The sequence below is a fragment of the Juglans regia genome, chromosome 7 (genome assembly GCF_001411555.2).
Source record: "Juglans regia cultivar Chandler chromosome 7, Walnut 2.0, whole genome shotgun sequence".
Lineage (NCBI taxonomy): Eukaryota > Viridiplantae > Streptophyta > Magnoliopsida > Fagales > Juglandaceae > Juglans > Juglans regia.
This window is the reverse complement of record NC_049907.1, coordinates 50,294,256-50,307,113: the sequence shown is the minus strand read 5'-3', so window position 1 is coordinate 50,307,113 and position 12,858 is coordinate 50,294,256. Positions and strand designations below refer to the sequence as shown.

At 35.6% G+C, this 12,858-nt stretch overlaps 1 protein-coding gene and 2 pseudogenes across 1 annotated transcript; all 3 read left to right on the top strand.

Moving 5' to 3' along the window:
• The first annotated feature begins 1,092 nt into the window (after positions 1-1,092).
• Positions 1,093-5,088, top strand: LOC108986328 (heat shock cognate 70 kDa protein-like). Its single transcript, XM_018958905.2, has 2 exons — positions 1,093-1,429; positions 3,195-5,088. Exons 1-2 carry the CDS (start codon positions 1,144-1,146, stop codon positions 4,841-4,843), a joined length of 1,935 nt encoding a protein of 644 aa, XP_018814450.1. The 5' UTR covers positions 1,093-1,143; the 3' UTR covers positions 4,844-5,088.
• LOC108986317 lies at positions 4,883-6,956 on the top strand (annotated as a pseudogene).
• Positions 6,957-10,845: 3,889 nt separating this feature from the next.
• Positions 10,846-12,858, top strand: part of LOC108986316 — a 6,532-nt pseudogene continuing 4,519 nt past the window's right edge.

Here is a 12,858-nt window from a genome sequence, read left to right as displayed (position 1 = left end):
AACACATACATAATTGACATAGAAGGCTAAATTTTTTTAAAAATATTGATGTTTTGATTTTTTTTTTTTAAATTATAGTAGTTCACATAATAAATAATGTGTTAAGAAAGAATTATTTATCTACAGAAAAATGAATAGAAATTCTAAAAGATGATGTCTGTTAAAAGGAAGAATAATACTACTAGAAATTTTAATAATGCTGTGAATTTTTTTAAAAAATAATATTAAAAAATATTTAAAAAATACATGTGAAAAAAAAAAACATAGATAAAATGTACCACTAGGAACCCCACGAGAGCTCCCACAGTGGTTATAGAGCCACCCAAAAAGGAAATAGGCGAGAACCTTTTATAATCCCTATAAATTGAATAAAAGTGAAGTAATTCTATGAAAATAATTAAGTGAGGTTTGCTTAGTGAGTTTAGATGAAATGAACTGAGATGAAAGTTTAAAATTGAATAAAATATTATTTTTAATATTATTATTATTTAAAAAAATTTAAATTATTTATTATATTTTATGTAAAAATTTAAAAAATTATAATAATTAGATTATATGAAATGATTGGAAATTAACTCTGAATCCAAACAGGCTATAATTTAACAAGGAAAATGATATTCTGTCTCTTGAATTTGCCCTCCTTAATTTGACAGCTCATATATTTTATTTTAATTTTTAATATTTTTTTATGTAATGATTACCAAAATGACTATTAATATATTGATTTTTTTTTTTTATATTTTAAACATGTTTAAAATAAAAAACAAATGTGTATATATATATATTTATATAATTTACACCAGAAACACACTATGTGGAGAAGCACATAGCACTACCCATTTAACAAAAAAAAAAAAAATTATTTTGTCTGCTTTATTTGTCCCTTATTTTAACATCCCATCTATTTTAATTTTTTTAATATATTTTTACTTAATTGTTAAGAAAGTGATTTTTTTTTATCGTCTAACAAAGAAACTTTCGACCAATATAATCATACAAAAAAAAAAAAACAAAAAAGTACTAAGATTCCCTCTACTTTTTCTTTTCGATTCCTTCTCTATTCACCTGTGCGCAAATATCAGAGAGAAAAAGAACTTTTACAAATGCCGTCTACTTCGTGGGCAAGGAAACAAATTATATAAAATGACCATCGTCTCCGAGAGACATGTAGACTTGTCTTCAATACCGCGATTATTCTGGAAATCGACAAAAATGGCCGAAGAATGGAAGGAGGGCCCAGCAATAGGGATCGATCTCGGGACGACATACTCGTGTGTGGGAGTGTGGCATCATGATCGAGTAGAGATAATAGTTAATGATCAAGGAAATAGAACGACGCCGTCTTATGTTGCATTCACCGAGAAAGAACGCTTGGTCGGTGATGCCGCCAAGAACCAAGTCGCCAGGAACCCTGCTAACTCCGTCTTTGGTAATTTTTTTTTGAAGAGTTATACGTACAATGTAAATACATAAATATAGTATAATCAGTTTAAAAAAGAATATAATTTATTATTAAAAAATTAATTTTTTATATAGATATCATATTTTATTTTATTTTTTTTAAAAATGATTATACGATAATTATACAATTCACGAAATTCTATCATCTCAAATCATTTTTCTCATTCTTTCTTTTTTCTTTCTATTTTTTTTGTTTGAGAATTTTTTTTTTTGTACGTTAAATCTCCATAGCCAGAGTCTATTTTTAAGATGCAACAACAGTAATGATAATAAAAAGTAAGAGAGGATGCAAATCTATATCGAGGCAATGGTTAAGACGTGGCTTAACGTGGTACGATATATTATAAAATTAATTTTATTATTGAAGTAGGTTTAAGAATATGTCTGAGTTTTGGGCAGTAGTGCTTCTCTTGGGTTTGAATAGTGAAAATATTTGAAAAGTATTAAGAATGTTTATGAATAGTTATGAGTAGAGATTAGAGTGAATTTATGAGTCTCATTGAGAGTATTTTAAGTTGTTTAGATGTGTGAAGTATATTGAATTGTTGACTTTTAAATAGGTAGTTGAAAAAGGTATGGATTCCATAAATATTATAATGATTTTACTATAATAATTTTTTAAAATTAATAAATATTGTAGTAATTTTATTTTATTTATATATATAATAATAATAAATATTATAATGATTTTATTTTTAATTTATATATAATAGTGATAAATATTATAATAATTTTATTTTCATATATATAATAATGATAAATATTATAGTAATGTTATTTTTTATTTATATATTATAGTGATTTTATTTTTTATTTATATATAATAGTGATAAATATTATGGTGATTTTATTTTTTATTTATATATTATAGTAATTTTATTTTTTTATTTATATATAATAGTGATTTTATTTTTTATTTATATATAATACTGATTTTATTTTTTATTTATATATAATACTGATTTTATTTTTTATTTATATATAATAGTGATAAATATTATAGTGATTTTATTTTTTGTTTATATATAATAGTGATAAATATTATAGTGATTTCAATTTCAATTTATATTTAATAGTGATAAATATTATAATGATTTTATTTTTTATTTATATATAATAGCGATAAATATTATTAGTTTTATTTTTTATTTTTATTTAATAGTGATAAATATTATTGATTTTATTTTTTATTTATATATAATAGTGATAAATATTATAGTGATTTTATTTTTATTTATATATAATAATAATAAATATTATAGAATGTTTGTGAATAATTATGAGTAGATATTAAAGTGAGTTTGTAGGTCCCATTGAAAGTATGTTAAGTTGTTTGACATGTGAAATATTTTTAATAGTACGAAAATAGTTGAAAAGTACTGAGGTATTTTCGTTACCCAAACGTTCTAACTTCTAATTTTTTTACTATCTAACGTGTTGTGAAAATCCATCAATTTTGTGAACAACTTAATATGTGCCAATTGTTTTTTCATTATTTTCCTTCGTGTATTTATTAGATATGTTTATTGGATTTGGACCTAGAAACTATTAAAAAATGCATCTTTTTAAAACTTAATTCCCTCTGCTAATGCAGTGATAACCAATTTACCAGTCCAGACAAAAAAAAAAAAAAAAACAGAAAAAGAAGAAGAAGAAGAAGAAGGAAATCATGCCTATAAAAAATTTAGAAGCGTTTGATATTTATATTTCCTGCATCTTACGCTGTTTTGCAGATGCAAAGCGGTTGATTGGAAGGAGATTCAGTGATCCGTTGGTTCAGAATGATATCAATCTTTGGCCATTCAAGGTCATTGAAGGTTCTAAAGACAAGCCTACGATCGTGGTAAGTTATAAGGGTGAAGATAAACAATTTGCTGCGGAGGAAATCTCATCGATGGTCCTAAAAAAGATGCGTGAGATTGCCGAGGCCTATTTGGGCAAAACGGTGAAAAATGCAGTTGTTACCGTCCCTGCCTACTTCAATGACGCTCAGCGTAAGGCCACAATGGATGCCGGTGGCATTGCAGGCCTCAATGTCATGCGGATCCTCAATGAACCAACCGCCGCTGCAATTGCTTACGGCCTTGACAACGTGGGTAGAATTGGCAAGAGAAATGTATTGATCTTTGATCTGGGTGGTGGTACTGCAGATATCTCACTTCTTACCATTGAGGAGAGTAGTTTTGAAGTGAAGGCGGTTGCTGGAGAGACACACCTTGGAGGTGAGGACTTCGACAACAGAATGGTTAACCACTTTGTTCGAATATTTAAAAGGCGCCACAAGAAGGATATAAGCGGAAACGCCAGAGCTCTAAGAAGGTTGAGAACTGCTTGTGAGAGAGCAAAGAGGATTCTCTCGTCTGCAATTGAGACTACCATTGAAGTTGATTCTTTGTATGATGGTATTGATTTCTGCTCAAATATTACCCGTGCCAAATTTGCAGAACTCAACATGGATTTATTCAGGAATTCGATAGAGCTTGTGGAGAAGTGTTTGACTGATGCTGAGATGGACAAGAAAAGTGTGCATGATGTCGTTCTTACTGGTGGTTCTACTAGAATTCCCAAGGTTCAGCAGCTGTTGCAGGACTTCTTTGATGGGAAGGAGCTTAATAGGAGCATTAACCCGGATGAAGCTGTGGCATATGGAGCTGCTGTTCAAGCTGCGATCTTGACTGGTATGGGCAATGAAAAAGTACAAAATGTTGTGCTCTTAGATGTGACCCCCCTTTCCCTGGGGGTACTTGCGGGCGAAGATGATCTGATGTCTGTTGTGATTCCAAGGAATACCACCATTCCCATCAAGATGGAAGAAAACTATACCACCGGCTACGACAACCAAACAGAAGTTTGGTTTTCGATTTACGAGGGTGAGAGAGCAATAGCCGAGGATAATCACTGGTTGGGAGAATTTACACTTCGGGGTGTCCCTGCAGCACCCAAGGGTGTTGCTAAGCTGAAAGCATGTTTTGATATCGATGCCAACGGTATCTTGAAAGTTTCTGCTGTGGAAGAGAGCACTGGCATGAGTTGCAGCATCACTATCACCAATCACAAGGCAAGACTTTGCAAAGAAGAGATTAATAGGATGATCATGGATGCAGAGAAATACAAGGTTGAAGATGATGAGCGTAGAGGGAGGACTAAGGCTAAGGCAGCTTTGGAGAACCATGTCTACAGCATAAGGAACACTATTAATGAAAAGAAGATTTGTGCCACGCTAGCCGCTGCTGGTATGGAGAAGATTGAAGCTGCTATAGACCAGGTGATTCGGTGGTTAGATGACATCCAATTTTCAGAGGCAGCTGAGTTTGAGAAGAAGCTTACGGAGCTTGAGTTAATCTGCAATCCGATAATTGCAAAACGATGTAATAACAAATAAGTTATTGAGTAGATCCCCTCAACCAAAGAGACGACTGGAATGGATACCAAGTCTGCCGTAGCTAGAGTTCCAGCGACTTTGCCCTGGCTCAAAGTTTTCTGCTTTTATCTTGTACGAGCATTTCGTTCTGATGTGTTTTAATTTTTCCGTTTTAGTTGAGATTGAATGAATTTCTGAAAAAAGAAACGTTATGTAGGTCCTACACTTTTGATGTTGTTTATATTATATTTTTGGACGGAATGGAACTAAGGAAGTAAGGTCCTTCACTTTTAATATTGCTTACTAGCAAAAACTGTGGACGACTACTGGTTGGGAGAATTTACGCTTTGTGGCATTCTTGCAGCACCCAAGGGTGTTCCTGATGATCGATGCCAATGGCACTTGAATGTTTCTGCCAGCGAGAAAACCACCGGCGGGAGTCACAAGTGACTCACAACACTATCACCAATGACTTATTACAAGTAATCTTTCGAGAAAATTGAAGAGACCATTCGAGTGTTACCTTTATTTCTTTCTCTCTCTCAATTTTTCCATGGTTGAACTACAAGTAATCTTTCTAGAAAATTGCCTGAATTAATTAATGGCCGGGTACAACTAATCTTCCGAGATTAAATAAAAAGCAATAATTCCCGAATTTAGTGGTGGAACTGTAAAACTACACATATTTCTCTAAAATAAATACAAAAAAATTATTCAGTCAATGAATTTGAACTCAGACTTTAGGCCTGTTCTTATTGTTAAAAAATGCTCTTTTTTTAAAAAAATAAATAAATCCCTTCACGGACCGTGAGTAAGGTTAAGGAACACATGGAGCCAAGTACACTAGCTTGTAATCGGAGAATGGAGGGACTTCAATTGATGAGACGAAGGATGCTGGGAGAATTACGGGCCTGAATGTCTTGCGGATACTCAATGAACCAACAGCTGCGGCCACTGCTTACGGTCTTGAGAGAGTGGGTCAAACGTGTTGATCTTTGATTTGGGTGGTGGTACTGCAGATGTCTCGCTACTTACCATTAAGGAGGATATTTTCAAGGTGAATGCTATTGCTGGAGACACGCACCTTGGAGGCGAGGATTTCGACAACGGAATGGTAAAGCACTTCGTGGATATATTTAAAAGGCAGCACAAGAAGGACATTAGTGGAAACGCTAAAGCTTTGAGGAGGCTGAGAACTGCTTGTGAGAGAGCAAAGAGGATTCTTTCTTTTGAAATTGAGACGATCATTGATGTTGACTGTTTGTATGAAGGTATTGATTTCTACACAACCATTACCCGTGCTAGATTTGAGGAGCTCAATATGGATTTCTTCATGTGTTCTATTCGTCTTGTGGAGAAGTGTTTGGCCGATGCTGAATTTGACAAGAGGTGTATCCATGATGTCGTTCTTACAGGGGGTTCTACTAGAATTCCCAAGGTCCAACAGCTGTTGCAGGCCTTCTTTGATGGAAAGGAGCTTAGTAAGAGCATTAACCCAGATGAAGCTGTGGCTTATGGAGCAGCTATTCAAGCTGCAAAGTTGTCTGGCTTGGTTAATGACAGAGTTCGAGACATCAGATGTCACACCTTTGTCACTTGGGGTGGAGATTAATGGAAGTGACATGTCTGTTGTGATTCCGAGGAACACTGCCATTCCAACCAAGATGAGGAAAGTTTACACCACCGCAGACAACCAAACTGAGGTTTTGATCTCGGTTTATGAGGGTGAGAGTCAAGAACTATGGATAACAATTGGTTGGGACAATTTGAGCTTCAGGGCATTCCTGCCGCACCAAGGGGTGTTGCTAAGCTCAAAGTTTGCTTTGATATCGATGCTAATGGTATCTTGAATGTTTCTGCTAAGGAAAAGACAACTGGCGCCAGTTGTAAGATCACCATCACCAATCACAAGGCGAGACTGTCCAGTTAAGAGATTAATAGAACGGTCAGGAAAGCAGAGATATTAAAGGCTGAAGATGATGAACACAGAGAGAGGGCTAAGGCTAGGGCAGGTTTGGAGAACTGTGCCTACCGCATGAGGAACTCTGTTAATGATAAGAAGATATGTCCTAAGCTTGCCCCCGCTGATAAGAAGAAAATGAAAATTGTAAGCTGCTGTTGGCTAGGTGATTAAGTGGCTAGATGGCATCCAGCTTGCAGAGGCAGTCGAGTTTGACGAAAAGCTTTTGAGGTTGAAGTTAATCTGAAATCCGATTATATGGGCCCTAAATATCCAGGCACTAATAAGAAATTGTGCAGCCTCTCTCAACAATAATATTACAGTTGTTAATAATGTCTCCCACAGCAGCTTACAAGCTACGACCGCAAGGATGAAGGAACTCAAACACGTTTCCGGCGCTACTATTTTGAATCTATTCATCCAAACCTTTACTTAAGAGTATTTTCTTTTGCCCTTCGAATTTTCTTCGTTCTGTGGTTGTTGGAAGCTGGAATTTCTGCAATTTGAATTTATATCTGCAATTTCTTGTTTTTTCGCTGGTATTGATTTCAGAGCGTTAAATGTTTGATGGTGATTAAAAAGAACAACTTTGATGGAATAGCTGGATTACATTTATCAAGCTTTAGAATTCAAACCCATTACAACTATTATCAAGACAAGAAAAGAATACCTGGAATCAAATGACGATGGGATCTTTTTTCCGAGCCTTTTGTGACAAGTAAAGACCAAATCTCATTTCTTCTCAAACTGTATTGAAATCAATACGGGTCCAACATAATGCCGAAAATACCAAATTCATTCCTTTTCAGCTTGTTTCAGCTTAGCCCATTAACACTCTCCACCGGAGGCAATGTCTGCACGCAGTGGTGTATGAGAAATACACTTCAAAGACTAATTACTCACAAAATCGTAGAGTACATGAAATTTTATAAGAAAGGGTATAGTCGTAGAAAAAGAGATTAAAAGCTCAAATCGGACACATTGTTTCCACGGCATTGTATCAAACAAGTCATGGTCCCTTCAATTCCCGCATAATTCGGAGCACTCCTAAACGAATACTTTCTGAAGATAGAAATACTAAGATATTAACATTGTGTCAAAGATTTAATCAAGCAAATCGTGGAGAGAGAGAGAGAGAGACAGAGAGAGAGAGAGAGATCGGGCTTATATGTGTTATGGACAATGGATGCGCCTGCGTGGAGCGAGACCACGATAACAACACACGACCATGCCAGCGACGAAGTCCCCATGGGTTGTCTGCCCCCTCCCAACTTCTGTTTCATTTTCTAAACACCACATGCGACCCAATAGAGGCTTGGTTTTTTAAAAAGTCTATTTACAACGGGTCAGGGAACTGCAGGGGCACTGCGTCCTGCGTGGCCGGTTGTTTTAAGAAAAAAAAATCTTAAATGGAAGAACAATTACTCGAAGAAAAAATAATAATTCTAGGGACAACCGGCTTGCGTCCCTGCCTCAACACCAGTATGCCACGTCATATGGTAAAATTTAAAAAAAAAATGCCGAAAAGAGGGAAATTGAATGAAAAAGAGCTGCTTTGGGTTGGATGTTGTAGAGCGAAACCAGAGAGGGAGATTTGAGCATTTTGTCGTCGTGCGTCTTTGGTCGTTGTCATTCTTCAGACATTGTTCATATTTTGTTTTAAAACTTTTCTTAATGAGTGGATCTGGTATTGTTATAAGTTTATTTATACACAAGCAAAACGTGTATGAACCAATTGAAGTTTTTTGAAGGCTGGGTATATAAATGGAGCCTAAATTCTGCACACGGCACAACCAACCACAAAAATCTTCCATCTTTGTTTTGTAGTCATCAACCATCTATGGACGTAGAGGAGGTCATGAAGCTCTTTGATTCGTGCTGGTTCGAGGTCGAGATTTTCGAGAAACAATCAAATCTACAGGATTCATATAGTTTTCATTAGGCAATCACAGAAAATCAAATTCAGGGAAAATAAAAAAAAAGTCAGAGCTTTTGCGCATCCCCACTTTCCATAAGAGGTCCAAAGCAAGCTTCGATGATGGCTCTCTGTCTCCAGATTCGGTCCTCCTCACATCAAAGCTCCAAACCATCCTTTCAGAAAAAGAAGTCACGGAACCAGAGGAAACTATACCCGCAGATTCGAAGTATCATCCAAGAAAAAGACAAGTAGTGATAGAAGGAACAAGGGCGAAACAAAGAGCTTGTCTGACCTTGAATTTGAAGAATTAAAAGGGTTTATGGATCTGGGTTTTGTTTTCTCAAAAGAAGATAGGAATTCGAGCTTGGCATCACTCATTCCGGGGTTGCAAAAATTCGAAAACAAAGATGGGGAAAAATGGCCTATTGACTTTGTGGATAGGACGAAGAGAAGAGATCCATCGTGGGTTCGGCGATGTTTGTGGCTATTTTTGTGAGACAAAGCGATGAATGTGTAGAAGACGAAGAGATGTGTGGGGATGGAGAAGAAGATGGAGAAAATAGAAAGTGAAAATGTGGGGCGAAATGGGGATGGAGACCAGAGGAGGCTTTTCTATCTTCGAGCTGGAGTGAAATGAAATGTTGTCGTTTTTATTTTTGCCACATCGGACGCGATGCCGCAGTGGGGATGAAGGGTGGTTGTCTATAGAATTATTGAAGAAAAAAAAACCCACATCTGAAATGGAAGTACATGCAATTTAGAGCAATTAGATGAAGTCTGAGTTATCTGAGAACCAGTAACTCAGAGAAAGTGATGCATTATTTACAATTTGAATATCTCTAGAGGGGAAAAAAAAGGAGAAGGGAAATGAAAGGAAGTGTTAAGAGGAAAGACTGACCAATTTGGATTGAGAAGAGCAAAGGAAAATAGAAGGAAAAAAAAACGAAACGGGGCAATGGCCTCTGCTTATGATGCTTCTCCTTTCCCTTTTAAAAAAGAAACAAAAAGTGTGGTCTGCAAAGGAAGAAAAAAAAATTGTGTGAACCTTTGATGCCGCAATGGTCCACTATCGATCGAAGAAGAAGGAAAATAGAAATTGTTATTTGTTTCAAAGTGTGGTCTGCTATACCTAAAGAAGAAGAAAAATTTGTATTAACCTTTCTTGCTGCAGTAGTCTACTACTCAACTAAAGAAGAAGAAGAAAAATAGAAAATCTTCAAAGTGTGATATGCTACCTAAGGAAGAAGAAGAAATAGAACTTTGTCATTTTTTTATGCTTTTGCCTTTTTACTTTTTTTTTTTTCTTTACTTTTTTTTTTTTTTTTAACCTCCACATACGTTTTCTCACTCACAATCGGTTGCATTTCGTTTACGCATGCCGGTTGTACGTAGCAAATCAGGGTAACAGAACGACGCCATCATGTGTGACCTTCATTGAGAAAGAACGGTTAGTCGTTAATGCCGCCAAGAACGTGGCCATTAGTAACCCCACCAACTCTATCTACGGTGATCTCTCAATTACATGATCTGTTTTCTTCTAATTTCCAATCTTTTAGCGCTCGAAACGTGTCGGGCTGGTTTCTTGATTATTAATCACTACAAGTACTTTTGTTGTTCATACCATTGAATTTCCAGAAAAGAAAAAAACCATTCTTTTAAAAAACTTATGAAGATTTTACATCATAATTTCAATTTTTATGTTTGCTTAAATTTTATGTATACATTTTTAAATTAAAACATTAGATAAACTTCTTTGATGTTATGATTTCTGTGAAATGTCTATTTTCTTTAGGTTTTGAATTTATTTGTTTATTTCTCCTCTTTAATCACATTTTTTATTATTATTTTTTTCCAATTGAACTATTTAATTATTTCAACATGGAAATGATCATCAATTTTAATGGACTACGGCTTCATGTGCCAACTGTTGATTTTTTTCGAGGTTCTCTGATCCCATGCGTAAATTAACCCTATGACACGATAACGGGTTAACATGAGTTAAACAACAAAAATACAGGAAAATAAAAAGTTTTGCAAATTTTACAACTTCTATAGCCACTTTTCACAGTCCTGCTTAATTTATCCTAATTAATTTTATTATATGTAGACGCAAAGCAGTTGATTGGTAGAAGATACAACGATACCTTGGTTCAAAGTGACATGAAGTGCTGGACATTCAAGGTCGTCGAAAGTTATGGGGACAAGCCTATGATAAAGGTCAGTTACAAGGAGGAAGAGAAGCATTTGTCTACGAAGGAAATCTCATCCACGATTCTCACAAAGATGCGTCAGATTGCTGAAGACTATGATCTGTGCATGATAGTAAAGAATGAGGTTGTTACTGTTCCCGCCTACTTTAGTGATGCCCAACGAAAGGCCACAAAGGAGGCTGGACGCATTGCAGGCCTCAATGTCATGCGTATAATTAATGAACCGACAGCCGCAACCATTGCTTATGGTATTGATAGGGTTAATAACATTGGTAAGAGAAATGTGCTGATCTTTGATTTGGGTGGGGGAACTACAGATATATATATATATATATATCTCGCTGCTTGCCATAGAGAAGGATGTTTTTAAAGTGAAGGCCGTCGCAGGAGACACTCACCTTGGAGGTGAGGACTTTGACGACAGAATGGTAAAGCACTTTGTCGAAACCTTTAAAAGGCAGCACAAGAAAGACATTAGTGGAAACCCCAAAGCTCTAAGGAAGTTGAGAACTGCTTGTGAAAGGGCAAAAAGGATTCTTTGTTCTGCAATAGAGACTACCATTGACATTGATTCTTTGTTTAAGGGTATTGATTTTACTTCAACTATTACCCTAGCCAAGTTTGTGGAACTCAATTTGGATTTATTCATGAATTCTATTGAGCTCATGGAGAAATGTTTGAGTGATGCTAAGATGGACAAGAGAGGTGTTCATGAAATAGTTCTTACGAGTGGTTCTTCAAGAATTCCCAAAGTGCAAGAGCTGTTGCCGTTAGTTTTTATGTTTATCTTACTGGTTTAGTGGTTAGTTACCACTACGTCTTTAAATACCTTTTATTTTAGGTTCTGTTATTTGTTGATTTGGTCTTCTAAGCACGTTGTAGGAGTTGTTTAGATGTGGGCTATTTTCATGTTTGTTCAGTTATTTCTATTTGCTCTATAAGGCTATATAATAGCCAAATTTGTTATTCAAGGAAGTTAAGTTGATTTCCTCCAGATTCATCTATACTCTTTATTCAGCTTCTATTTTATAACATTTGGTATTAGACCTCCATCACAGGGGCCTGATATTTAGAAGCCGCAGCCTTCTATGTGTGTTCTACTTGAACGATGACAACAAAGAGTTCATTTGTCCAACCAGTTGTTCCGAAGTTTGATGGCTACTATGATCATTGGGCAATGCTCATGGAAAACTTCTTGCGTTCAAATGAGTATTGGGGACTTGTGGAGAATGGAGAATGGAGTTCCTGCAGTGGCTGAAGATGTTGTTCTCACAGATGCACAGAGGAAGCACATTGAAGATCAGCAGTTAAAGGATTTGAAGGCAAAGAACTATCTATTTCAGGCATTAGATCGTTCTATCCTAGAGACCATTCTAAACAAAAAGACTGCGAAGGATATCTGGGATTCTATGAAACAGAAATATCAGGGTACCACATGAGTGAAGCGTGGAAATTTGCAAGCTCTGAGGAAGGAATTCGAAATTCTTCACATGAAGAAGGGAGAAACTGTGAATGAATATTTCTCTCGCACTCTTGCCATTGCCAAAAAAAGGAAAGCCAATGGTGAGGATAACAGAAATACTCCTGTTGTTGAAAAGATTTTACGATCTATGACTTCCAAATTTGATTATGTTGTTTGTACCATTGAAGAGTCTAAAGACTTAGACACTTTAACCATAGATGAGTTGAAGAGCAGTCTTATTGTACATGAACAACACATGAACTCTCATATGTTAGAAGAAGAACATGCTTTAAAAGTTACTCATGGAGATCACTCCGAAAGCAGAGGTCGTGGTCGTGGAAATTATAGAGGAAGAGGAAGAGGGCACAGCAAGAGATGTTTTGATAAGGCCACAGTGGAGTGCTATAATTGTCACAAGCTAGAACATTTTGCATGGGAATATCCAAGCCAAGAGACAGAGGCAAACTATGCAGAGAATCAAGAGGA